Source organism: Hibiscus syriacus, unplaced genomic scaffold (genome assembly GCF_006381635.1).
Source record: "Hibiscus syriacus cultivar Baekdansim isolate YM2019G1 unplaced genomic scaffold, ASM638163v2 tig00110893_pilon, whole genome shotgun sequence".
Taxonomy (NCBI): domain Eukaryota; kingdom Viridiplantae; phylum Streptophyta; class Magnoliopsida; order Malvales; family Malvaceae; genus Hibiscus; species Hibiscus syriacus.
Window position 1 is genome coordinate 4,461,023 of NW_024062901.1, and position 26,553 is coordinate 4,487,575.

The 26,553-nt window shown below is 34.2% G+C and overlaps 1 protein-coding gene and 6 pseudogenes across 1 annotated transcript; 3 read left to right on the forward strand and 4 right to left on the reverse strand.

Moving 5' to 3' along the window:
• The first annotated feature begins 66 nt into the window (after positions 1–66).
• Positions 67–1,254, forward strand: LOC120144996 (annotated as a pseudogene).
• A 652-nt stretch (positions 1,255–1,906) lies between these two features.
• On the forward strand, positions 1,907–3,204 carry LOC120144995 (annotated as a pseudogene).
• A 216-nt stretch (positions 3,205–3,420) lies between these two features.
• LOC120144993 (F-box protein SKIP28) lies at positions 3,421–4,530 on the forward strand. Its single transcript, XM_039158910.1, is given in 3 exon segments — positions 3,421–3,771; positions 3,899–4,218; positions 4,220–4,530. Coding segments are annotated over 3 exon segments (945 nt in total). The 3' UTR covers positions 4,494–4,530.
• Positions 4,531–4,748: 218 nt separating this feature from the next.
• Positions 4,749–7,455, reverse strand: LOC120144990 (annotated as a pseudogene).
• Positions 7,456–11,160: 3,705 nt separating this feature from the next.
• On the reverse strand, positions 11,161–13,488 carry LOC120144992 (annotated as a pseudogene).
• An 8,081-nt stretch (positions 13,489–21,569) lies between these two features.
• LOC120145598 lies at positions 21,570–24,860 on the reverse strand (annotated as a pseudogene).
• A 606-nt stretch (positions 24,861–25,466) lies between these two features.
• Positions 25,467–26,010, reverse strand: LOC120145599 (annotated as a pseudogene).
• Between the last annotated feature and the right edge of the window lie 543 nt (positions 26,011–26,553).

The following is a 26,553-nucleotide window of genomic DNA, read 5'->3' on the forward strand; positions in this document are numbered from 1 at the left end:
CCCTTGTTGACTTATCTTAGCTATTATTATACATTATTATTTTCTCAGTATGTATATATTCATCCAAATTCTTGTCTAATTTCCAGGAAAATTCCATCTAATTTCCCTGAATTTGCATTCTATAGCTTTTGTTTTGTATTCTACTGAACAAAGCTTTAGCCATGGCGTCCTTCAACTCAAGTGGGTACGAAAAGTTTTCAGCTCCGCCGTCAGCACCACAGAAGCTCGGCCCAGAAGCTGCCACAACTGGAGTTCCGGTCAGCTCCTCAAACCAATACTACACCGACAGTTCTCAGACCAAAACTCGAGTCCCTTGGTCTTCGGGGCTATGCGACTGCTTCTCTGACTGGAGAAACTGTAAGTCAACTCTTATTTGCAACCAAAATGGAGGGTTACGGCGGCGCTTTCATTCACGCGCTGCAGCTGAACAAATTTGTACGTGTTTTGTTTTGCAGGTTGCATCACATGTTGGTGCCCTGCGTAACTTTTGGTCAGATTGCAGAGATAGTAGACAAAGGTCATCATGTAAGTTGAACCCACAGCCACCAAATATTCTGAATCTGAATAAACTTTTAACTTGTTTTCAATGGAACAGCATGTGGGTGAACGGAGCACTCTACACCTTGATAGCATGCGTGACCGGCTGCTCGTGTTGCTACTCGTGCTTTTACCGAGCCAAAATGAGGCAACAGCACATGCTCAAGAAACACCCCTGCGGCGATTGCCTCGTCCATTGCTTCTGCGAGTACTGCGCCTTGTGCCAAGAGTACCGCGAGCTTCAAGCCCGCGGCTACGATTTATCCATTGGTAATTAATCCTCTGTTATTTATCGTATACATCGTTAGTGCATCAAATATATATAAATTTATCGGAATCGGAAACCATTTATTCGTGTAGGATGGCATGGGAACATGGAAAAGCAGAGTCGTGAAGTGGCAATGACTGCGATGCCACCGGTGGTGGAAGATGGCATGAGCCGAAGAAGACGTCAAATGAACATCTTGTTAAAGTACCACTAGTACTAATTTATATTATCTGAGTGTCCACCATATATATATATATACAATTTATATTGTTAATTGTGATGCCAGTGTAATTTATCTTGGATTTATATCACTACTGTTTTGTTTTGAGGGTTTGTCAGTGTGGTATTGCATAAATCGAGACCTGATAAGAAACAATTGTGTGTTTATCTCCTGGTTTGAGAAAACTAAGAGACTTTTGGTTTATGAAAGATTTGTTCAGTCGGAATCAGATTCATCCTTGTTTGTTGGAAAATTTGGTAGTAATTAGTTTATCTCCTGGTGTCTGTGGATGACACAATACTCAATGATTCGTAACAGATAAGACAACATCACGTTGATTAATCACCAGTTGATTATTATAGCAAACCTTAACATGTTACATTCGACGTTCAAACTGATTGATGTTTACGATTCTGTTTATTTTGTATATAAGTTAAACTACACGCTGTCGATTGATCGACGCTGATACAGTAAAAGCAAGTGGACGGTCATGTCAAGCCATGAGGTTTAGCTGATTAGGTGAAGCAAAGTTAGGGAGCACTGAAACTCTCTCTTTACACTTGCATAGAGGACGAAGACGACACGAGGAACTAGTGTCACGTCTCGTCTTTACTCTCGAGTGTTGGTCGGGGAACCATCAGATCAGACTCTTCTTTTGACACCGGTGATTAACGCTTGTCTGCCTCCAACCAAATAACCTTGAGAAATGCCATTGATTCGGCATCTTGCCTGTTTCTTTTTTCTTTTCCTGAAATTGTCAAATCAAAGATAGTAGTACACTCGTAAGTTTTGTTTCAAAAAAAGAAAACAAAAGACAGAAGTGATACTTATAAAGACAATGATGAAAAATGCTCGAGCAGGAGCAGGGCATCATTTTCCATTACTTCATTTCCCGCTTTCCAATCACTACTATATTTTAGTTCCTTATGTTTCCTCAACCCCAAGCCCAACAAATTTGAAAAACCAAATATTTTACGTAGATGTATTTCTATAACGTTCATAGCTTTGTTCTTTTAATGCATTTACCTCTCTTTTGTCACCTTTAAGGCTTTTTATCAAACGAGTGGCACGCATAGCGGTGCCGATTGGCAAATCAAGGAACCTTTTTTTTTAATTTGGTTTGTTGTTTAGCTTCATTGATCTTTTACATTTTCTGGGTATTTCTTATATTGTCGGGGAATTGAAGAAAGAGATAGGAAAAATGGATGGAGCGGAGTTGGAGTTAAAGAGGAGAGCAAGTTCTTGAGCAGTTTGATTCAAAAGAAGAAAGCTATAGAACAACAAGAGCAAACTGAACGTCTTAATGTTAAAGTCAGAGCTTCTGATATGCCTTTAGCTCTTCAAAACAATACTTTTAAATGTGCCCGAGACCAGCTTGACTATATGCCTGGAAACGCCTAGCTCTTGCCCTTAAGAAGGTTAAAAGAATCAGACTTTTCTTCTCCATCTTCCTGTTACAGTGATCGTCTGTTAGATTCTTGTTTTGGGTTTGTTTAGATTTCTCATTCGATTGCTTTAGTTGACACAGTTTTAACTTTTGCATGTTGGATAAATTAGCTTTACTTTGGTTCATAGGAATTCTAGTGAGAGTAGGATGGAAGTTTTCTTTTTCTAGTTATCCAAGCCAAATTTTGCCTTTCTTAGTTCCAGTTTAACTGAAGACATTTATGATTTATTCCTTTTTGGTTTGTTATCCTGCTTGTAAATGTTCTTATGAATTCCAGTGTTTTATGTTGCTTTAAACCACATTGCTTAAGCACTTATTCCAACTGCAAGAAGATGCAGCTTATATCAGCTTTGATTCATTATTGTCAAGCTTTACTTTTTCATAGAATTTGATCACCTACTGTTTTTGTCATACTAGTTCGTGTGATCTTTGATTCTCAGGAATTTGACTCAGCATCGTCGGAACTAGCTTTGGCTCGTACGTGACACATTCACTAGGAGGTTTTTTGTATTTTTCGATCGACAAGATTTACATCCTTCTCTTCAAGACAGCCGTCGAGCCCTTAGAAAGTTGATGATTTCTACGGATTCGAGTGTTCTTATGTTGGTAACAATTCCATTTTGAAGTTACATGTACAACTACGGAGTGCAGAACTGATAAACATGTCTGTCGTTGATTCTTCAACATTCATGTTGTATTTGCGAAGTATAAATGAATGATAGGTTTTGTCAATTTCTTGCTCTTAGCAGAGAACCCAATAGATGTTAACTAACATGGAAAAGGTATCTATGGAGGAAAGCAAATCCTTCGAGGACAAGAAATCTAAATGGATAACATATGTTGACAAACTCGAGCCGACTTATTACAGTAGAATCCCTTCCTGTCAACATCTTCATTTTGATTACTTCTTTGTTAAGGATAACAATTTCTATATAAATCCAAACTAAAATGGAGATTGTAGGAACCATGGAACTTGCTCCCCTTTCACATGAGGAATCCAGTTCTTCAGGGTTACCCCATGATGCTTTGTTTATTGTCTTGGCGTACCTTCCATTATTTGAGCTTCTTTCCATGAGTCGAGTTTGCAGGTCGCTGCAAGAAGCAGTGGAAAACGACGTACTGCCATGGCTAAACATAATCGTCGAAAAGCCGCTCAACTTTCGGTTATCGGATGAGATTCTGATGAAAATTGCTTCCAAGGCAAATGGTAGGCTAAAAACATTGACTCTCATGTTCTGTGCCAAAATTACAGATGATGGGCTTCAAAGGGTCATCGACCATAACCCTCATATCAGTAAGGTATTAAATTTGATCCTTTAAATGGATAGGATTTCAAAGGCTGGGATTAGTTTCCCTTTTTTCTTATATATGAGTGGTTCAAAACGATGAGTATTATATTTTGTTGTCTTTCTCTGTGTTGCTTCAGCTGCATATACCAGGTTGCACTGGTTTGACCCCTAATGGAGTAATAACAGCAGTACAGAAGCTATCTGATTGCCAACACAGCCTAAAAAGCCTTCAGGTAAACGGCATCGCCAACATGAAGAAAGAACATCTCGAAAGGATTCAATATTACCTTCAAACAAAACCGAAACTGCAGCTGGTTCAGCCAAGGAGACAGCCTTTGCTATATCATAATTACAGAAAGTTTCAAGCATACAGATGGGAAGAACATGGCAGGGTTATTGATGTGGAAATATGTCCCAAGTGCAACGAAGTACGGGTTCTTTTCGATTGTCCTAGGAGGATTGCAAAAGGAGCGATACGATTCAATAACCAGTTGTCGGATGTGCGTGTTTTGCGTTCCGAGGTGTGAAGAATGCGGGAAGTGTGTTGAAAATGAAGACTTGGAAGAGACTGTTTGTGCTGATACCCTTTGCTCAGATTGTTGGATTCAGCTTTCCAAATGTAATTTCTGTAATAAACCATGTTGTAACCAACATAGCAACATGAAGTTAATGTCGACCGGTTCGATAGGGTGGGTTTGCAGCGTTTGTCATGATAAATACGATGATCTTTGAATAAATCTATCCCAGAGCCGAGTTACCACACGGCCCCTAACCCGAAACGGAAGAAATATATATAATTTGAACATGAGATATATGTCTTTAGCTACTCAAAAAGAAATAACATCAATGAACACTTTCAAATCAACTATCTTGAAACAATCTCTTGGTTTTTTGTACAATAATCCAATGACAATGAACTAACTTGGTCTAAAGAATTACTTGCCATCGATATGTTCAGTTAAATTGGCAACCTTCGACTCAATTCCACAGAGATGGAATCCGAAATTTTTCGATAAATTTGAATGCGGTTAAAACCTTGGGATAAAGTACAATCAAGTACTACAAGAAAACAACAGTGACAAGGAAAACGCAGGCACCTATAATCACAAAGGAGGTTAGTGAATCACTCACATAGAAATAATGCGGTGTGCAGCCTGAACTTATGTCATTCGATGAAGGAGCCAGTGATGTGCCGTTAGTTATGGTGCCGTTTTTCCCGAAACTACAGTCAAAATTGAAGTTATATTACAATCAGATTTCATCAAAGGCATCACATATGATGATAATGATAAGGAGAATCTATACATACCTTCCAGGAAATACGCAGGAACCGTGACCTGCACCAATGGACAGCATTAGTAAGTCAATAGGTTCTGGTAGACTTATTCTATAAGAACAAAATTATAGTCACATACTTGGATCAGTTGTAGTGATGGTAGCCACCCCCTTGAAATCACAGGTTCCGATCGACTTCCCCATCAGCTGAAAATAAGCATTGAAAGCATAAGTTGAATGGGAGACCACATTATCGGGCTCATAACACGGTTTCCCCTGCAGCAAAGGTGAGCAATCAACTTTCCCTGGTCCACAAGCCCAATCAAGAGCTGCTTGCAACATCTTCAGATCAGCACCCTCTTTCGCGACACAAAAAGCTTGGTTCGTAGTGTCATTTGCAAAAACAGTGCCACCACCACTCAAGTGTAAAGCATAAACAGGTACTCCGTTGGCATCAAATAGCCCCCAATTCTGTTCCGAGGCCAGCCCGGGTCTCAAATCCTCATTGTAAAGTTCATAAATGTAAGCACTAACAGTGATCCCGGGGTGTTTAGGAGTCCCAGTGTTGTTAATTACATGCTTGATCAAGTTACTGTTGTATGTATTTGCCTTTCAACTGTAGCATCAGGCTCCGATGAATCACCCTTAGAAGGCCAACCAGACTCAGTTACTATGATCGGAACATTTGTGATGTTTAAGTAAGACATCGAAAAATATGCTGCATCAACAATAGCATAAAGACGTTAGTGTAATGCAGGAGTGGTTAGCATCCATGGCTTCTTTGTTCGGCGGGAGAGAACGGAAAAGTGCATAGTCTAATGGGATCACGCCATCTGATTGCATGTAATCATCATATGGATATACGTTGAGCACAAGGTACGACCCGGTAGACTGCAAAAACTTTAGCAATGGAACCATGAAAGGATCCAATGAACGGTTAAAAAAAGCTTGAGAAGGTGGAAAGGAGTCCAGGATAATCGAAGACGAATGCGGAGTAGAGACTTTTATTTGACTGTCGAGATTAGAAGCACCAAGTGCAGAGTGGATGAACTTCAAGGCAGAAACGAGGACCGGAGCGGCATTCGGGAGTGTAGTTAGGACTTCGGAACCAACAGCTATTGCCGTTATGTTGGTGGCAGGGACATGGGCTATAATATTGCGAGCCACCCAGTTGGCTGCAGTGGCATTCGATTGACCGATACCAACGAGCAGCTCATTGGGGACCGAGACAATCACTTGGATGCCTGTGTTAGCAAGTGCGAGAAGCATAGCTCGATCGGCATCGTAAAGTCTCACATGCCGGACATTCTGAGATTTGAGAAGGGCCACCACTTGAGTAGGGCTGGGCACATCAGAAAGGTCTGTCCCAATGTTCACACCAACGAAGGCTTCTGCACAGGAAGTTCCATAGACCGACGCTAAGACAAGTTATCCCTTGAAACTAAAAGGCCTTCCATCTCGATAATAGAATATCGACAAACGAATACTGTTCATAATATCACAAATAGAATGTTAAATTTCATAGCGATCAACTTTCATCTAGTCATTGCAACTTTTAGAAGGCTAATAATACTTCATCATATTCGAGCAGTGTCTTAAAGGTTTCTACATAAAGTTCAAGATGAATTTCGAACTTAAAATCGGCATTCAACAGATATAATCTCTCAGACAATCCATGTTTTCTTCAGCAGTAAGCTTTAATTCGAAGGTTACCGAGTCATTTTCGGATCGTCCCTTTCTTTTCTCTTGGTAGACAGAAGCAAAAATGTTGATTTTGGAGCTAACTTTTTAATATTAAATCAAAGTAGGTCAAGGGTGGGTAACATATCACGCCATACAACTAAGGAATCGAACATCAGTTAAACTGACAAGACATCAGACATGGCATAGCATCATCCATCATGATAATAACAAAGCACATGAACTGAGAACACATCTTACTATATTATTTCATTACAAGAAAATACTCAGGAAGGTGATGAGACTCTACATATTATATACGGGACCAGCTAGACAAAGATGTTAACTTCACACCATAAAAGATGACAATACTACCCTCAAATAAACATATCCCTAAGATGCCACAGCTTCCAACACTTGGAAGTTGGTGGCCTTCCATGAGGTCATTTTGGTCCCTAGAGAATAATGCATTACTAGCTGAGATTCCCATGGTGAAAGGAAAGAACAGAAGAAGAGTTTCCAACGATGAGAAAAAGACTTGCTTTCAAGAAAATGAAGGTAAACCAGAAAAAAAAACAGAGACAAACATGGTGGCATACACATATATGAAAGCATATACAGCTTCAAAGAGACTTACTTTCATCAGAAGCAGAAACAGCCGAGACAAGCAAAAGCAGCAAGAAAATGGCCATTTGAGTGAAAGCTTCAATCTTTCGAAACCAATACAAAGCTCTTAACTTCAACCCCGAAAAGAACCCAGACACCCGCCAAAGAAACCAAAAAACAAAAACCAAGCCTTCGAACCAGACATAAACCAAGTGATGAACTGGGACTGTAAGGAGAGAGTGGGGCTTTTAGCTTTTAGTTTACTAGCCTACAATCCTACATGTATATTGATCAGAGGTTGTGTCAGAGATCCAACGGCCTAGATTCAAAAGTAGTGCATTGTAAGCATCTGAGGCCTACCACAGGAGAGCAGTGTACGTGTATCTACAATTTATTGTTTTTTCTTTTTTAGATTGTGTGTATTGTAAGGTGTTGTTATTTTTAAAAATAGGTAAAGATGATCCGAAATATTATTAGACGCTATCGATTTGTTATTATTGGGTGTTTTACCGAATTTAAAAAAAAATTTGAAATATTAGACACTATATTTTTTTATTGTTTAACATTTTTATCAAAATATTAAAAAAATTAGTGTTTTAAATAAAAATAATGATATTTTAAATATTTTTATTAATTTTATGGTATTGTTTAAATAATAAAATAGGTAAAAGATGATACGAAATATTATTAGATGCTATCGATTTGTTATTATTGGGTGTTTTACCGAATTTAAAAAAAATATTTGAAATATTATTAGACACTATATTTTTATTATTGTTTAACATTTTTATCAAAAATATTAAAAAAATTAGTGTTTTAAATAAAAATAATGATATTTTAAATATTTTTTATTTTTTATTTAAATAATTTCAAAATCAATAACTGTCGATTAATCTATGTTTATAGAATTCATTAATGATTTTAATGATAAAAATATTATTTTCTTTAAAAATTTTGAATTTAATTAATTGTGTCTGTAATACGTATTTGTTGTCACTAAGATAAAACCAGTGCGTAAAATATACTTTAGATTGTTTTAAAATTTATATTTAGTTTTTTTTATAAATTTAAATATAGTAAAATATTATAATAACAAAATTTATTTAAAAATAAATTATGTAGGCTCCAAATCCAATTGGTGGCACCTTTATTTTGGGGGCAAGTACCCTAGCCCAATTCTAATAGTATTCATTAAATACTCAAACCGGCCATTCCATGATCCAATTCAAATTTACTCTTAAACGGAAGCCCAACACATAAAAAAAAAACCTAGACATATTTTGGTTTACTTTGACTCATTTTCTTTAGAGTTAATTGTATGATATGCCCCTAAACTATGACCCTCATTTCAAATTAGTCCTTAAACTTTTAAAAGTTCAAATTTCATCATCAAACTATGAGCCTCATTCTAAATTAGTCTTTAAACTTTTGAACAATCCAATTTCATCCTTAAACTACGACTCTCATGTTGAATTGGTACCAAAACTCTTGAATCTTACAATTTTATCCCCAATTTCATCCAAATATGTAATCCATTCCAATCATTGTTTAACCTATTTTTATTTTTTCAAACATGTAATAATATAATTTGGCCTAACAATTTTATTAACAAGGGATGTGATTAGTATATACATATAAGTTGGGATAAAATTAAAATGTTCAAAAAGTTTAGGGATCAATTTAGAATGAAGATCATAGTTTGGGGATGAAAATGAAATGTTCAGAATTATGAGGACAAATTTAGAATGATATTCATATTTTAGGGATGAAATTAGAATATTTAAAAGATTAGGGAATAATTTAGAATGAAGGTCATAATTTAAGGACGTGATGCAAATAACTCTTTTCTTTATTGCTATCTCACCCTCCAAATATCGTCTTAATTAGACACATGTTTTTCACTTGAAAAGTCATATGATAGTGTTTATCTTCCTTCCTTGTAGAGTCTTAATATTAATAATAAAAACAAATTTCTCATAATAATTAATATATTAACTTCTTTTGATAATAAATAAATAAATAAATTATGCAAGATTGACCTGGACTATAATATTAGTTAAATCTAAAATAGATTTTATTTAATAAATTATAGAGTTAGGGGTTGTTTGTTTCGTACATCTGAATGATTCAGTGCTGACTGATTCAGCAAAATAGTGTTAAATGATTCAACACAGAAGTACATTCTGAATTATTCAGAGCCATTATCAAACAGCATGTCACATTCAGAGCTAATTCATACAGAGCCTCTGAATCATTCAATATTTGAATCATTCGACGCTTAATCATTCTGAAGTAAACAAACAACCACTTAATCAACATAAAACTGTGACATCACTTAAGAGTCTAATTTTGTATCGTACCACGCACGTTAATTATGTTATAGACATCATAAATATTATTGTACTCATATAATTATATTTTTTTAATTTATTTTTAATATATTTAAATTTTAAACCTACCAAATAGTCTTAGTAATTAAAAAAATATTATTATTTCTTAAGATCATGAATTTGAGCGACTACATTTACAGGTAGGATAGAGTTATATAGGAAGTGGGAAGGGCCCTCCCAAAATTTTTAGTTTTATAACATTTCAGGTCCTTATCAATTTAAATTTAAGTAAAATTAGACTTATACCCCAAATTTTTAAAATTAAATACATAACAAATCTTCATTATTTTAAAATTAAATATCTTACTCTTCTCAATATTTCTATAAGTAGGGTCCTAGGATATCATCTTGATCCAAAGAGGGACCATAGTTTTTACGTAGGGATGGCAATGGGTCGGGTCGGGTCGGGTTTTTGGGCCACCCGACCCGAGAAGAAAGGGTTTTTCACACGTGACCCGACCCGACCCGACGAAATTAAGGTTTCATCCGACCCGAATATATGACTTAGAAACCCGACCCGACATAATAATAAAAAAAATTTTATTCAATGAAAACAGTGACTTAATTGAAAAAAATTATATATGGAGGGACATTATTGTAATTATCCCTAAATATATAGGATAAAATTATATATATTTTTCGGGTCGGGTCGGATTTTTTTCACCCTAAATCCGACCCGACCCGACCCGACCCGAACAGTACATTTAAAAAAGACCCGATCTGAACCCAATTTTTTTTTAAAAAAATCCAACCCGATCGGATCGGAACCCGTCGGATTCGGGTTGAGTTGCCATCCCTATTTTTACGTATTGGTTGAGATATTTGACGAATACTGTACGTTGGGTTATTTATGTACACCACAACTTGGTGTGGACCCCGTGGACCGTCTACCAAATTAATTATTAAATTATTGAAAGACACATACACATACACATACTGTCAAGAGAAAGTGACTGACGTCAACAACACCTGACTGCCACCCATCTGCACTATATATTTCCTTTTCGTATGTTTAATGCTTTATCTTTGGCCACCAAAATTCTCTTTTTTTTTATAATTATTAATTTATTTGATTATATAAAAAAAATAATACATTCTATTTACTGTAGATCCGCATGTATACGTACGTTGGTCGCTTCACGTATAATAATAGACACGGTTACTCAAATCTAAACGATCGATAGAAATTATTTGGTATTATATAAAAGAAACACCAGATGAAGCAAGCAAAAGAAGGGTCTTAAATGCATTATTTCTACCGTGTAACAACAATTGAATGGGGTTACAGAGTAGCTAAAACATCCACATTAATGTTACAAAAGAGAAAACCAAAGGTCTATAATAACCTCGTACCAACTACTGAATAAACTTTAGTTGATGGCAATTGACCACACATAATATAAACTTTACCTTCTAATTCCGAATCATTAACCATGCAGTTTACCCTACCCTCCTTGGTTGCCGAGGAAGAAGTCGTCATCGTTGTTGCTGCTGAGGGTAGCAGCGAAGTTCATGAGTTCGACTCCAACGTAGTTGCATAATCTATAGGCTTCTTGCTAAAATTGTATGGTGATGCTGCATTCATTACCCTACGGGAGATTCGTTCAAGATTGATATCAGACATCGAGCTTTGATTAATTGTGTTTAATCATAATCGCATATGCAATCGATATAGCAGTTGCATCCTATACGTCTAGCGACTTTTTGGCTTTCTACGACGGTACAATGTAAACATGGCCAATTAGTGGTTTGAAATAGTTTCAATACTAACCTTTCCTTGCGCTTCTCCAAAAACCGAGCCAATGAAGCTTTGCGAGCCTGTGGAACTGGAGGCAAATAATTCGAAGTTAGTTATAAACGAATGATGCATCGTTCCGAGCTACAAAATTAGTTAAAAATATGGATGCGGGAACAGAAAATCTTGTAAGAGTGTAAGTGTGCATACCGGAAGGCATCATGCCTGTGGCAGCAACAGATCCCATGGCATTCCCCAATTTAGGAGCCTCCAATTTGCTAATAGGGATAGATGGGGGTTGGAGTTCCTGAGGTCTTGCATATCATCTGATCGTCGGTACTAGTGGACCCAGTCCCTGACTGAGCAGCAACAGCATGAGGGCTTGACGTACCGGAGTTTAGTTGTGTATTTTTTATATGGTTAGCCGGAACACTTTCAACTTGAACCGGCTTCAAAACAGGAGTCTGGACTTGGACTTTTGGAAAAGTCGATCTAGAAGCCATGGAAGAGCCATTCCCAGCCAAGAACATAATAGCCTGAGCCTGTATGAGATCCATAAAGAAGGGTTAACTTTCTAAGCATTCCACCGACTTAAAGATCATTTAAAACAAAGCATTATTACTAAAATGGAAAGAAAAAAGTGAACCTTCTCAGGGGTAATATCATCAAAGATATTCACTTCGCCGGCGTAAAAGATGGTCAGTTGAGAAGGTGATACAGAGGCCTTGACGCTTTTCCTAATCATAAAAAAGATTAGTACCAAGTCTCAATATCTTACTGTCAACAATATTGCTTGCTGCAGTAACTGAACTAAAGGATAAGATTTTCAACTTTACCGTGGCTCGACACTTCCACCAATAGAACCAAGTGTGGGAAGAATCGTATGTGGAGTCGTCACCGGAATCCCTCCAAGCAATTGTGGTCTCATGCTAGGAAAATTTTGACCGGTGGTAGCATAATGATTCTTCATAAAAGGTGCACGGTTCGAGACCGGAAACATCTTACCATCGTGTTGAACATAAGAAGGTGTCAATGGAAAATGACTCCCACCTATCCTACTGTGGTTGAATTTCTAGATTGCAAAAAGCCAAAGAGGGAAGCGAAAACAATATCAGTTCGAGACATCGCATAGTGAAATGATCTCTAAAGACTCGATCGAAATGTGTAATCAAGCAGCCTAATCCAGAACAGCGAAAGCAAGGGGATTGTTTCAAACCTGAAGTTCAGTAGCATCCATTGTTGAGGTAGGCATGAACATAGGGGATACTTTCGGATCATATCCGACCTTTTTAACTTTATCCCCTTGAGCAAAATCAAAGTTCATCAGCTGTGGAACAGCAGAAATCTTGTTTGAAAAGGGCCATTTTATCCCTGAGCTTTTAGTAAAACCTAAAAAATCCCAAACAAAAATGAACAAAACACCACTAAAAATTAGATAAATGAATAGCTATAACAGGGCACAATTCTCATAACTAAATAAACTGACATGATTTTCTATGAACAATCATCAATAACCAAATCTATCCTTTTGTTCTTCTTCTTCTTCTTCTTCTTTCCATGCAATTACTTACATGATTCCAATCCAACAATAACACAAATTCAACACTTCTACTAACAAACACTATTCACTTAATCCCTCTTATTTCCCCACTAAAATATCATAATTCAACAAGAACCCAAATTTCAGAACCACAGAAGAGTACAAAAGAGCAATTTTTAAAGAATTTCCGGGAAAACTAAAGAGAAAAGAAGAGCACACGCACCTTTGTACCCATCAGTGTTAGCCTCTTCCTTAACCACAACCAATGGTTCCTTTGAATGCAAACCCAGAAAATCTCTCTCCATTGTTCTTTGACTCTCTTGTTTCGAAATTCAAGCAAAACCAACCTCAAAAATCAACCCAAAAGCTGCGTAGACAAAAATATTTCAATTCCTACGAGTCCCCTCTTCTCTTTTTTTCTTCCTCCACCAAACATGAAAAAAATATATAAAAACTGAAGCCGAAGTGCTTTCCTACTGGTGGGGAAAAAAATAATAAAGGCAAAGAAAGACGGTTGTTTTATAGCATAAATCTGCCCCAACCATCACGTCCTTTAACAAATTATTTATTTATCATTTGTAATTAATTATTTTCGTTGAAGTGAATATAGAAAAGTACTAATTATTTGTGATTACCATTTTAATATGTAAATTTGTTAGAATTTTTTTCTGTTAAAAAATATATATATATATATTCTATAAAAATTAATATTAATATAGTATGAATTTCTACTATTTAGACAAGTGTGAATATCACCGGTAAAAAACGGTGATGTAACCGGATAAACCTGTAAGTGAACACGTGCTCTGGGGCTTTAACTTCCAGACATCACTCGGTGGTGACTGCACATGTGTATTTTCTTTGGTCTGTTAGGTTGACACGTGTGCAAACACGTGATCCTCCACACTCGTGAACTTTAAATCTTTAATTGCAATTGAATTGCTGGATTTTAATTTTTGACCACGTTTTGGTGGCCGACTAATCGGGAAATAACTGCGCGGTACTCGCCGATTTTTGGGTAAATAATATCTATCACACTTACAAATAAAAGTGTGTAAGGAAAATTGAAAATATTTTTTGTTAAAAATGTACAATCATAATTATATAATAAATTTGAATAGATCTTTACAAGAAAACATTTGAATTGAAATAAAATTTAGACTACAAGTTTACAAATATCATTTATATATAGGGTAAACTATTTGCATAGTACTCTTTTTTTTTTATCCGGGTCACTAATTTAAAGATTAAGGGTATATGATCACTAACGTTATCGGTCCGTTTGATTTTAGGCCATAACATTATTAATTTATTCGATTTTAATCCCTCAGTTTTTAACTTTCGTTCGATTTTAGTCCTTCAACTACAGTGGCAGAGCTACATATACTTGAGGATGGGCACATACCTACCATGAATACGATTTTTTTTTTACTTAGTTCTTTATTTTATTGATGATTTCCACTCTGAATTTTATTTGTGCACACCTTGAAACAAAATTTTCTTCGGTTAGTTCCTTATTTCACTGATGGTGTTCACTTTAAATTTTATTTGTGTCCATCGATTCAAAAAATATATTGTTATCCCATGTGTAGCCACCTTAAAAAAAATATTTCTGGATTCGCCATTGTTTAGCTATGTCACATATTCGTTAAGGATCAACAACAGAATAACTTAAATCGGGCGGACCGATAATGGTTGAGATTGTTTACCTTTAATTTTTAAATTGACGACTAAAGTCAGACAGACCCTAAATAAAAGAGATCATTCGTATAGTTTACCCTTTATATATATATATATATATATATATATATATATGATAAACTTGTTATTTAAGTTTTTTATTTTATTTTAAGGCGATTGTAATGTAGTATATATTTAAAAAAAAAATGATTTATTGACAACGTATAGACATTTTGTAAATCTATTGTTCAAGTTTAAAGCCTTTAGAAAGATTAATACTTTTTTATCACAAGATCGTTTGATAGATTCATTTCTTTATTTTAAGAGATTTTATATCAATAAAGAATATTGTAAATATAAAATAATTAACCACGTAAGAATAAATTATTTAAATAAAATTAAACTAATTCAGGGATTTTTAATAAATTAAAGCTACTAATAAGCTTATCATCAGCTTAATCAAATTAAATAAAAAATAATTTATATTGTTCCAATTTTTAGGATTTAATCTAGAGTTAAGATAAATTCACACCCAAATTAAAGTTTTTTTTAATGAGATTGAATGCTTATTTTTTTTACAGTGAATAGTTCACATTTGTCCACTATTGTAGAGGTAAAGGTTAGGGGTTGCAAATTCGGGTAATTGATTTCTCGATCTATATCCCTTCTTGGATGTTACGGTACTCGGATACTGAGTTTTATTCAAATTTTTAATTAAAAAACATACAAATTTAAATGTTCAAAACTTTAAATTACATAGTCCATTCCAAACATACAATTTGATAAGTATATAATTATCCCATTCCTTTTTACCCTTTATCTGGCGTCAGCTCCGGCCGGGACAGCCTCTTCATCAGCCGCATTGCAGCGGAGCCATGGCAATAGTCGAAGCCTAAATCCCAACACTATTTATCTATCATCTCAATACAAAATATTTTTTTAATAAAAACCTCACCAATCAGCAATATTGAATCTTTTAACATTTCATTTTTGAATATCATTTCCAAAACTTAAAAATTATTGTTTTTGTTTTAAATTAAAAGGAAATTGGTAATATAAAAGTTCCATAATTAAATAAATAATAACAAAATATTATTTTATATAAAAAAAAATCCCTAACCGGATCTCGGTAACTAGCTACCTGGAAAAATTCATTTTGTGACTCGGGCTCGACTCTAGAAATGTCGGGTCGGACACCCGACCCGGCCAGGTAAATTTTTTTAGAAATTACCCCGTTTTTTAGGTTCGTGGTCGGCGGATAAGGTTAATCGGGTCAGTATTTTTGCACACCCCTAGTAAAGGCCGCCCTTCTTAATCTAATTTGTTTCATTCGTAATTGTTACGATTCAAATTTTTGACATTACTTAAGAGATTTAATATTTTATCCTACTAAACTAATTAATTGTTGATTCATTATTTTTTTTATTTTAGAAAAAATCAATGCGATTATTTCAATAATAATTTTTATTTTACATGGATTAAAATATCAATATTTGGGTGGTCATCCCCTGGACAGCAATTATTGTCCTATAGATTTAATATTGCAATGCCCACCACAAAGTTCACACGGGAGAAACATGTCTAAAATATTTCTTTATGGTAGAGACAAAGTGTTTGATTGAATTTGATATAAAAACTTGAATAGGATAGACGTAATAATTTATATTTAAAATATAATTTAAAAAATTACAGTAGAAATTTAAAGTTTAAAATTATAACTTTTAAGGTAAAATTTTATATAACTAATAAAAATATTTTAAATATAATAAAATTTAATCTTTTCATGGATGTGATCGCACCTAACATCTTTGAACACGTTATCAAGGTTGTTGTTTAGTTTTACTTTTTCTTTCATTAAAAAAGAATAGATTACGTGTTAATATTTAAATTATTATTTTGGTCTGTTTCACTATTTAAATGTTTAATTTTTTAAATGATATTTAATGTTGTTTTATCTTAGTATCCCGTTAAAAACTTAACATTAAATTTAAAAAAAATGAAATTTTAAGTATTAAAACGGACCAAATAATTTAGGTGCTAAACACGTTAAGTTTTTAACGGCGAGTACTAAAAGGAAATAAAAACTAAAGATTATGTATAATTTTTTATAAAATAAAAGTTTAAGTATTAAAACATATCAAAACTGATAGTTTAAGTACTAAACATATAATTTACCCTTAAAAATTACATTGAACATTTTTAGGTTAAATTTTCAGAGGTATTATAGTTTAAGCTTGCATACGTCTAGAAGAAATGGTCAAGGGAAATATGTTTAAGCTTGCATACATTTAAAATTAGAATAAGCTTGAATCACTCATTTGAATTTTTTTAATAAATTATTTTTTAATTATTTTAAAATCCAACCACCTTAACAAAAAAAATTAAGAAAATATGTTTTAATTATTTTTTTAATTGTGTACTTAAAAAATATTTATACGCACATGGAAAGCTCCATTAAGAATATTTATTTTAAGAAAATACTCTCAATCATTTTATATAAAAATAATTGTGTACTTTAAAAATAATTAATGCACATGGAAAGTCCATTGTGCGCTCCCAAGAAATCTTAAAAATATTTTTATTTTAGAAATATTATGTTTAAATTAATTAGAGTTCATTACATCTAATGTATGTAAATTATGATTTTTATTCTAATTTTGTCATAAATTTTGAAATTTTCTAATTTTATTTTTAAATTACAACTCTTGTTCTAGAATAACCCTTAAAATTTTTAAATATTTTAATTTCATCCTCAAATTATAGTCATTATTCAAAACTGGTCTCACAACTTTTGAATAATTCAATTTCATCCAGAACTATAGGCATATGCTAATCACATCTTCCGTTAATAAAATCGTTAGGCCACACTATATTATAATATATTTGAAAAATGTTATAAAGTTTAGGTTTAACTATGGTCGAAACTAATTATGTATTTGAACGAATTTTGAGTTAAAATTGAAAGATTCAAAAGTTTGGAGACCAATTTAGAATGAATATCATAATTTGAAGATGAAATTGGAATATTTAAATTTTTTAAAAACTAACTTAAAATAAATCATAATTTAAAAACATATGACATAATTAACTCAACTAATTAATTAATCTTTCTTGTTCTCCAATTTAAGTTGACAAGGAAGTCATATATTTTTATTTTTGAGTTTCGAGATAAATTCTCAATCATTTTGATGGAAAAAAAGTTAAACATACATATATTATCGGTTTATATTTAATATATCGATAAATATAATTATTAATGGATTTTAAAACATCAGCTATTTTTAAAAAATAATAATAAACACAACCTGACAACTATCACTATCTTGGAAATTTTATATTAAGAGTCTCAAATAAATATCTATTAAAATAAATAGAGCTATCCATAAATTATTTGAAAGAGTAACCCTCACATCGTCCACATAAAACGATATCGCGGTCTGCAAATAACATTTTAAATCATCACATCTTCTAACACACGAGATACGTCCGACATAGGGGGACTTTCTAGATAAGTCAATAAAAGAACTGGATAAAATGACATCGCACATTACGAAGATCGAGGTAACCTGAAAACAAAAATATCACAAGATTTATTAGAGACCTAGCAGTTTGCAACACACAAAGATCTTTCAAATTGAAATTAATAACAAATAAATATACTAATAATAATTAATAATATAAATTATTAAATATAATAAACAATTAAAACATAATAATAAATAAATATAATAATTAAAATATATATTTTATAAATAATAATTATAATATAGTTTGTAAATCTTGGAATAATAAAAAATTATATGTATAATATATTAAATATAATAAAATAATAATTATTATTATTGTAATATATTTTTAAATTTATAACATAAAAGTTGGTATTAATTTTGCAAACCTGGATGTTCTGCTCACGTGATTGTTGATATAGCAGGTTGCAGGGTGCGAGTTTCATTATGAATTCAGAAACATATTTTTATTAATTTATTAGAAAAATAACTCAAAATCTCACTTATATATAACCAAAATGATTTGATTAATGGAAAAGAGTTTGCATAACTCAAAATGATTCGATTAAAGTAAAAATTTTCGATAAAATGCATTGATAGATTAATAAAAATATTTTAAGTAACTAAAAATAAAATAATTCAATACAAATATTTTAATTTTTAATAAAGAAATAAATAAGAGCTAATAATGCATATATCCACCAGTTTCGCATCGTGCTGGACGACGAGTCCGACGCGGATGTAAGCGTAGTTTCTCTTTCTCTTTAACATCAGGATCAACAGGTGTATATTGAATCGATCCACCACTGGCACTAAAACCGGGATCGACATTGAATATGCTATGTGGCAACGTCTGCTCAACATCTTATAGGGTAATAGTTGCTTCCCCACACAGTAAATGAAACGTGCATGTCGTCGGTTTCAATCTTTTTATCAACGCATTTATAAGTGGAAGATGCAACTTCATACTGTCACCAGTTATACTACTGATATATCTGAAACCCGCTAAATGTAAATAGTCAATAATATCTGCATCGGGCGTTGTCACACAATTTATATGACACTCTAATACACGTTCATATCCCTACAAAATAAATATTCAAAAATTATTTAAATACCAAAACAAATAAACTAAACAAATACTAAAAAGTCAATTTATATTTGTTATTAATTTTAATTTGAAATATCCTCGCGCATTATAGGCCGCGAGGTCTCTAATAAATCTCGCTATATTTTAGTTATCAAATTATCTCTCGCTTCGCAATGCGTGAAGTCATTTTATTCAATTCTTATATTGGCTTACCTAAAAAGTCCGCCAACTTCGGACATATCTTACGTATTGGAAGGTGTAAGGATTTAACACGCTGTTTGTAAGTCGTGAGATCATTTTTTATAGATGATTTGGGGGTTGTTTGTCCAAATAATTCGTGGAGGGCCTATTTTTTAAAATAATTATCTATTTGATATATTTAACATAAAATTGCCTACCTTTATACTATTTAATAAAATTTCAACAAGAATTTTAATTTGATTAATTTAAAAACCTAGTTTGCAGGATTGCCACTTTTATTTTAATTAAGTTGGGGCCAAACTTATTAAAGTACTTTTTTAATTATACAAATTTGAACTGATTGATAATTATATAAGCTTTTTGTTCTTTTGGACTCTCTGTTGTTGTTTTAGTGTATATATATATACATATTGGCTTAAGTTTTTTTATTTATTTATGGTAGGTGAAAAATAATGTTTGTTCAAAGATAATTCTTAATCATTTGACATTGGACACTTATATCTCTAACATTTCTGGTGCTCGAATCTAGGACCTGAATGAATAACAATAATTCTTTTATCACCAAGGTCGCTTGGTTCGTACATGTTAGTAATAACTGCAAAACAAAATTGTTAGCACTGGCTAGAAATATAAACAATAAAATGAATCGAATCAAAAACTGAACCGTGGTGATCCACTCCCTTAGAAACTAATTCGGTCCGATGAGTGTAATCACAATAATAGACGAACGACCATCGAGATTAACACAAATTTTCAAAATCTCGTACACCTAAGAGATTGGAGTAGACAAAAATTGTATTACTCTTAGATCTTAGTTTTTGATAGTAGATCTTAAGTCCCTTATCTTAGATTATATAATTAGTGCACAAATTAACTTATTTCAATAGTTAAAAGAATCGTTATTATTCATAAAAGTTAGGAATTTTAAGCACCAACGATAATATTAAGGTGATTAATCGTTCATTGTCAAGATTTAAAGTTTTTTAAAAGAAAATAAATAGAAAAATAACTATAATTAAAGTAATTATTATTGTTCGTAAAAGTCATTAGTTTAAACATAAATAATTGTAATAAAATGATTAAACATTCATTATTAAATATTTAAGAGTATTTAAAACATATAATTATTTTAACTTTAACGACACAAGCGAAGAGTAAAATGTTACCAACCCTGCATCGGTCTTTTTTTTTTTACTTCTTTACGTCCCATCAATCGGCTTCTTCACAGAAAGCAAAAGTGGAAACTATTGTTTATAGACCCTCCATATTTCAAATGATTCTCTATGGCCTTGTGATCAAATGATATTAGGAATGGCAACGGGTCATGTTCGGGGCGGGTTTTGCTCACCCGTCCCCGAACCCGAAATGAAGCACTGTCCCCGACCCCGACCCGATTCTCGATGGGTTTTTTATCGGGGCATCCCGTGTGAGATTTTTTTGCCCCGTTCCCGAACCCAACCCAAAATATTATAACTAAATCTGAACCCGAAAATATTTTATATATAATTAATATAAAAAATATAAAATATTATATATATAATTATATAATCAGGTCGGGATTCCTTGCCCCGAACCCGAACCCGACCCGAAAAAATCCTCGAAAAAAATCACCGAACCCGACCCGATATCATTCAACCCGACCCGAATTTAACCGGGTTTCGGGTTTTCCCGTCGCGTTCGGGTCATATTACCATCCCTAAATGATATGATAATATATGGCATCGTCACTGCTCATAATGTGTCGAAATCTTTCAAGAGTTTTGGGGGCTTACAAGAGATGGACTAGACCAGCCACATGCTGGTTTATTGACCCTTCTTTGAAGCACGTGCTAGTTTGAGTTAGCTGACCGATTATAGATGTCTTTTTTGATGGGGGTCCTCGGATCCTGTTGGATAATATTTCCCCATGTGATATGCTCCCTCGTAACCCCATTTTTTCATCATATTTGTTCTGAGATTATATTCCTTTTGATTTAAATGAGATTATATTCCTCTTAATCAATTCATATCGTTTAAGAAATATCTTTAAGACATGAGTTTATATATCAAACATGAACTCTTAAGAATTTTTGATGAATCGTATGTTCAAACACCTAGGAGTTCTTTCAGTTGGTTACAAGGGGTTCACTCAATTCCGAGAGTTCATTTGAAAGCCCTGTGAACACGATGAAATCGGTTTCGATAGGCTTGAACTTGATAAGAGCTGAGGGGCCAAATCCTCCTCGTCTAGTGTTCGAAGCTTCTGTCCGGCTGCCGGAAAAGATGGTATCACTCGCCGTTTGACCAGAATCGGACCTAACAACTAGAACGCCTAGGCGGGTTTTTTAATGGACGAGCTGACAAACTGGAGGTCATAAAGAACAATATCACTTCACATAATCTAACAGGATGAACATCTAAGCATGCAGTCTTCCGAAGGTTAAACGATTTTAGCTCGATGCAAACCGAACATACGGATGCAATACACGACATATATGAAACCGGCACTGCTAATGTCCGGAAACAACAGGCTAGTTTAATGTTATAAGATGGTCTCAACTGAAATGAAGAAACGGATAAGAAGTGACGCATACATTTGGAAAACAGGACTAACCTTGTAGAGGTTGCTAGTTGGTTCCCAGGGAGCGAAAACGGCTTGAAGAACGACTCCGTCGGGTAACAGGATGCGAATCATCGTTCTTCGGTACCTCCTCCGGGTTGCTTTTGCCTTCTTTTCCTTGTAAGTTTAGGGATTAGTAGCTTGGATTCTGCAATCTTTTTCCTTCTCAATTCTGCTTCTCTTTTCAACTCGTCAGCTGATAGGTTATAGAAAGAATCCGGTAGCTCGATTTTCGCAGCTACGCTCTCGGGTACGGAGAAGAAGACCCAGATCTATAATGACAAAATTCATGTTACTAATGTCAAACTCGTGCATACTCGATGAATATCAACATGGAACAAGATGAACTAGGATGAACAATTGAAACGACAAGCAAGTTTACAGAAAACAAAAAACAGAGAAACGGAACAATCGAACCGAAAGCAATATGATCGAGTTTTGTACTGATACTCCAGAAACGTAACAAGGTGAGTTCATACGCATAGAACACCATACAATTCATTGCTTGTATAACAAGTCAATAAAAATGGCAGCAAACAATCCTTCTCTTAGAACAAGATCATTTACCTGTCTTTCAATCTTCTTTGGTTCAACCTTTTCCTCTTTTTCACACTATCACTAGTCTTAACATCGTCCATCTTCGCCGGTTCCAACGACATTATCACCCTATTGATCAAAGTAATCTTGTCTCTTTCAGGAACATCCATGACTGCAAACATTTCTCCACCTCCTCCCTTCAACGCAAATCCAACATGCTCCAACAGCTCAACTCCTCCGGACACATCGTCGACAGCTTCCCTTATCTTCGGATTACTCATCCGAATCTTCCTGAACTTGTCATTCCCAGGTTCCTTGACTATGTTCCTCAACAACCTAAGAACCACCTGAATCGACCCTTCCAATTCATCCCTCGACAATTCTTCGTGTTCATTCAGAATCGACTTCGTATCGGTATCGCGGCCTTTTCTAAATGTTTACCTTTACCTCGGAAGATCAGAAGAGAGTTCGGAGGAGACTTTGGTTTTATTGAGTTGTCGATAATCGATCTTAAGATTCTTAACCGTTATGAATCGAGACATGTCATTAGCAGTTGGAAGTTTGGAATTGTGAAAAGATTTCAACGACAAACACGCTGTTCAACGCCTCCTGTTCTCAACCAATAACATTCAACCACGTATACACGCCCCCTACTTTTTTGTTTCCCCGTCTCAATTGGTGATTGGTCCAGCACTCCATTTTTTTATTAAATCTTTTTGTTAAGTATTTATATTAAATAGGTTACTTGAACTATCAATTAATACTTAAATTTTTAATTTTTTAAAATCATACCTTTGTTTTCATTTTAATTTGGATGTTAAAAACTTTAATTCTTTAATTTTTGTTTCATTATAGCCCTCATTCAAAAATGATTGTCCCTGTTCCTATATTAATGAATAAGGGGGAGGTAAAGTAGTAGGCTGCCCCAACACCAGGTTGAGAGCAGCTTCTGTAGAAGACCTCGGAATTATGAAATACCCTCCGTGGAACTCGATCCCACGACCTCAAGGTTAAGAACCTTGTGCTCGACCAACTGAGCTGGATAGTCATCTCTATAGCCCTCATCAAAATTTAACGTTAAATTTTGAACATATTGAAAATTTTTAGGTATTAAACGGACCAAAACTGATAATTTAAGTAATAAACGCGTTAAAGTTTTAACGGCAGAGTACTAAAATTAAATGAAATTAAATGTTAGTTATGGTTTTGAAAGAAAGAAAGTTTAAGTATTAAAACGAACAAAAACTAATAATTTAGGTATTAAATACATAGTTTATCTAAAAATAAAAATATATATATCTCAAATTGAAAAAGTTATCCGATCAATCTAGTTTAATCCCATGAACTAGCTTTTCTCTAATTATATTTGTATATTTCGTGTACCAATAATTTTTACCTAATGGTGATTTTAGTCCATACTAGTTTGAATTATTCTCAAATTAAACTTTAATCCTAAATTTCAAATTAAATGCGTATTAACTCATTAATCTTGAAGTTAAACAATTTAACCCACTTTGTCTGATCCTCACTCCGTCCTGTATGTAGAATGACCAATCATATTGAAAAGAAAAAAAACCTAAGTGTTTTTGAATATATAAACATAAAGCACTACCCATCTGAGTAAAATTTACAGTGAGAAAACAAATCATAAGAAGTAAGCATCTAAGCAAACTAGAGACTGTCAAGCTCTTTATGGTTACCCATTAGTCAGAGACAAAGAAGCCGTTGTACCTGAGAAATCCATGCCTTACAGCATTCGACACAGTTCCATCAAACTTGTGGGACCGATTGAAGTCCTTCGACATCCACCCTTCAACAACCAGTAACACTAAAGTAGTGACCGAATAAATTGTTTTTGCCCTCGACTTCCGGCAGATGGCTAACTAGAAACATCATTTTCGTTCCTTTGTCGACGAGTCATTTGTGGTTTGGGATTCAAACATTTCCTCACACTGATGCGCAGTCAAGCAAAAATCATCCACAAATATAAAGGGATTAACTATATTACCGGAATAATGCAAGCATCGGGAAGGGATTTTTCATTCCTTCCTCAAAGTACCGAGTTCAACCAGAAGCAGTAGCTTCAAAAGCCATCATGATTCATGATTGGATGATCATAAGGTGCAAGTTGATATAGCAACGAGCAAAGTAGCTCAGAACTCAGGCAAACAGAAAAGTTCACCCATAGACTAAAGTCTGAAGACAATGAGCTTACCCAAAAAGACTTACAGCTAACTCGGTGAGAGCCGAAAAGCGCCATCTTCATTCAAAATGATAACTACAGGCAAGGCAATTGTCCTAGCTGAAGACCATCTAGAATCAAAAGCTAAACAAAGCAATTGCCTAGTTTCAATGCATGTTTCAAAATTTCTTAGGGCGAATGATTTTTTTTTTATAGAAGTTGGATGTCTCATTAAAAACTCCCTTCTTATTCGTTCACATACTAAGAATGTTAACGAACATTCGAGTAAGAAAAGAGTACCTCAATTATAATTACAATACCCAATACAAAAGATTACACGAAATATCCTCCTATGGTGATAACACCATTACAACAAACCTTACCTCATATAACCTCACCAAAGTCGCATCTAAACACCTTCTTAGGGCGACTGATGATGAAACTATAGAATATGAGAATGCAAATTGAGACAATTGATAATGCAGTTTCAACTTTCATTATGCCCATTCGATCATCATCTAGCCTTGCATAGCTAAATCCCAAATGATAATCAACTTGTTCTAATTGATATTGCAGTCCAAATTTCAACTCCAAAAGCAGTTTCAATTTTGAAGCAATAGTTTGAACCAATCTCAACTTTCTTTCGTAATCAATCATAAATTCAAAAACAGAGAGGCAATAATATCATACAATTATCGTAGATAAACATTCCAAATCATCCAGCACATCAGTGAGGAAATTCAAACAAAAGATATTAAAAAAGGAAAGAATAAACTGGTTCAACTGCTCGATCTTAACAACAAGGCTAGTAACAGAGTAAAGGAGCCAGTACAGAATAAGAGCGGCGGCGATGAGAAGCGCGTTGCGTTGGCTCTTCATGATGGATTTCTGGTGACGGAGATATTCGGAAGGGGCACACGACTCGTCGTCACAGCTAGGTCGCGTCTCGTATTTCCAGTAAATATCCATGAGGAGGAAGAGGCAGAAAGGAACAACGACATGAACGGCTTCAGGAGGTTACGTGTGACGGCAATTAAACCCTTGCGGAGTCCTTCGAGGCCCCTGGAACTGTGAGGAGCAGCAACATGATGGCTTCGGCGCCGGCGGCGTAGCCTAGCACTACCCATTCTAAAGCCATTTTCGCAGGAAAATTGGAAAAATTACTGGATCTGATTTAGGTATTGATTTTTCTGAGCTGCGGGGTGGCCCGTGGGAGCTTTCAATGTGCTTTTCTTAGCGAGGAAAGAAGAAAGAAAATTAAGAACCGATTTTTTTTTTCTTCGAATGTAACGAAGTACACGTGGCATTGATGGTACACATGGCCTGTTAAGTAGGGATTGGGCTTTTATTCATTTGGATTTTGGCCCGATTTTATCCCAACGTCACTTTTGTGATTAATTATCAAATTTCCTCCAACTATCGTCGGTGTTTAAAATTAATCTTTAAATTTTGAAACAATTAGTTGAACCCTCTTATATCACGCTATATATATTGCAGTTAAAGGTATAGATGGTAAATTATTCGACCCCGATGAGTTTAGTTTGATTTTATAGTTTTTTTTAATTTGAATTTGAGTGTTGAGAAACTTTTAGGGTCAACGACACATTTAGTTTCTAACTATTAGTTTTGGTATGTTTTAGTACCCAAATTTTCAAAAAAAATTTCAAACATAACTAACGTTTAGTTTTCATTACATTTTAGTACTCCATGGTTAAAAACTTAATGCGTTTAGTACCTAAACTACCAATTTGAATGGGAAACTAAAATGAAA